We start from the raw sequence: 1,407 nt of genomic DNA, 5'->3' as shown, positions 1-1,407 counted from the left end.
TTCCCACATTCATTAAAGCCAACACAACAACAATAACCGTAGTCTAAGGATACAGCCACAATGTCAACACAACATTAACAATACATAAAGCTTACACGTACAACCATAAGATTTAGGGATACAACCGCAATGTCTAAACAAGAAGCAATAAGTAAAGTTTACACGCACAACCATAAGATTTAGGAATTAAACAATAAAAACATTTAACCATAGCAACGCAATCAGCCCATTTTCTCAAGGTGTAACTGATAGTTATACTCCAACCAAGATTTCCGAGCTTTATCGCCATCTTAAGAAACAGGTTGACGTACATCCTTCTTAAGAAACATGTTGCAAACATAGTTGTACTTTCCACTCCCACAGAATATTAGAAAAATTTGCTAACATATTCATACACTTATCGATGACGGGATCATCTACCGAAGGGGATGTAGCAGTGCTTTTACTAGACATAAACTCCACTAGAGAGTGTATATCCTCTCTCATTGATGCCGCACCAGATTTTGCCTTATTTTTTTTTACTTGATTGCTAGTTCCAGTATCATCAATTGAACCTCGTCTTTTAAGTGACGGCTTAGGAAACATAATAGAATCCACATTCTGTATATCATCACTTTCATCATTCCCTTCATCACTAGGATTGATAAAGTGTTCTTTGTCATAGCCACCAATATTATTTGTTCCTTCTTCATCAAGATCTACTCCAATGCCAGACATTTGTTCTTGATTCGCTGCACGTGATCTTTCTCCAGTAGTAACAATATCAGAAAATAGCGCATCATAGCGATACCATATAAGTGAAAGATCTATTTTCCCGAACTTATTGTATCGATCATCCTCTTCCGTAACAAAAAAATCAAAACTACTTTAAACTAACCAAGAAATTTAGCAATGAAAGAAAAAAGAAAGACATATAGAAAAATGTGAGAGATGTACCTTAATTTTTCGCTCCCACCAATCATCATCGCCATAATTGTATTTTTCGTGGCATCCCATCCTAAACCTCGTCTCCTCTCATCAACTTCTTAAAAAGAATCCAATCTTTTTTCATGTTATCCCAATGATTTTTCATTTGTTTTTTTATCATAGTTTCTTCCCGTGGCTTTATTGAATTCTTCAACAACATTATTCCATCCATCTCTATTTAAATGAGTATGTGGTCTACGTCCTTGTCTAATCTCATTTTCACACAAATCTATAAATTTAATGTTGGCATCATCATCCCACTTAGCATTACTTCTTTACTAGTTTCGGCGCATGATTGAATGTAAACAATCAAGAAAGGAGAAATAAACGGTCATGAACTACCGCAACATCATAATGTGGCGCCAATAACTAAACACGCACCACAATTCCCTAGTCACGGCTTTTTGTACACATACCAAAATAGAGAGATAATAAAGAAGT

The 1,407-nt window shown here is 35.3% G+C and overlaps 1 protein-coding gene across 1 annotated transcript; it reads right to left on the bottom strand.

Annotated features, from left to right (window-relative positions):
• Positions 1-308: 308 nt before the first annotated feature.
• LOC132042872 (uncharacterized) lies at positions 309-971 on the bottom strand. Its single transcript, XM_059433382.1, has 2 exons — positions 937-971; positions 309-862 (listed from the first exon to the last, which is right to left on the bottom strand). Exons 1-2 carry the CDS (start codon positions 969-971, stop codon positions 319-321), a joined length of 579 nt encoding a protein of 192 aa, XP_059289365.1. The 3' UTR covers positions 309-318.
• Positions 972-1,407: the final 436 nt, after the last annotated feature.

The sequence above is a fragment of the Lycium ferocissimum genome, unplaced genomic scaffold, assembly GCF_029784015.1.
Source record: "Lycium ferocissimum isolate CSIRO_LF1 unplaced genomic scaffold, AGI_CSIRO_Lferr_CH_V1 ctg18681, whole genome shotgun sequence".
NCBI classification, from domain to species: domain Eukaryota; kingdom Viridiplantae; phylum Streptophyta; class Magnoliopsida; order Solanales; family Solanaceae; genus Lycium; species Lycium ferocissimum.
The sequence above is the reverse complement of the archived record's forward strand: the minus strand, read 5'-3'. Positions and strand labels throughout refer to the sequence as shown.

Excerpts from the sequence above, each read along its gene's own strand:
- LOC132042872 (XM_059433382.1), bottom strand. The coding sequence starts at position 971 with ATGGCGATGATGATTGGTGGGAGCGAAAAATTAAG. Across the intron at positions 863-936 it reads GGTGGGAGCGAAAAATTAAG|TTTTGATTTTTTTGTTACGG; the intron begins GTACATCTCTCA and ends AGTTTAAAGTAG.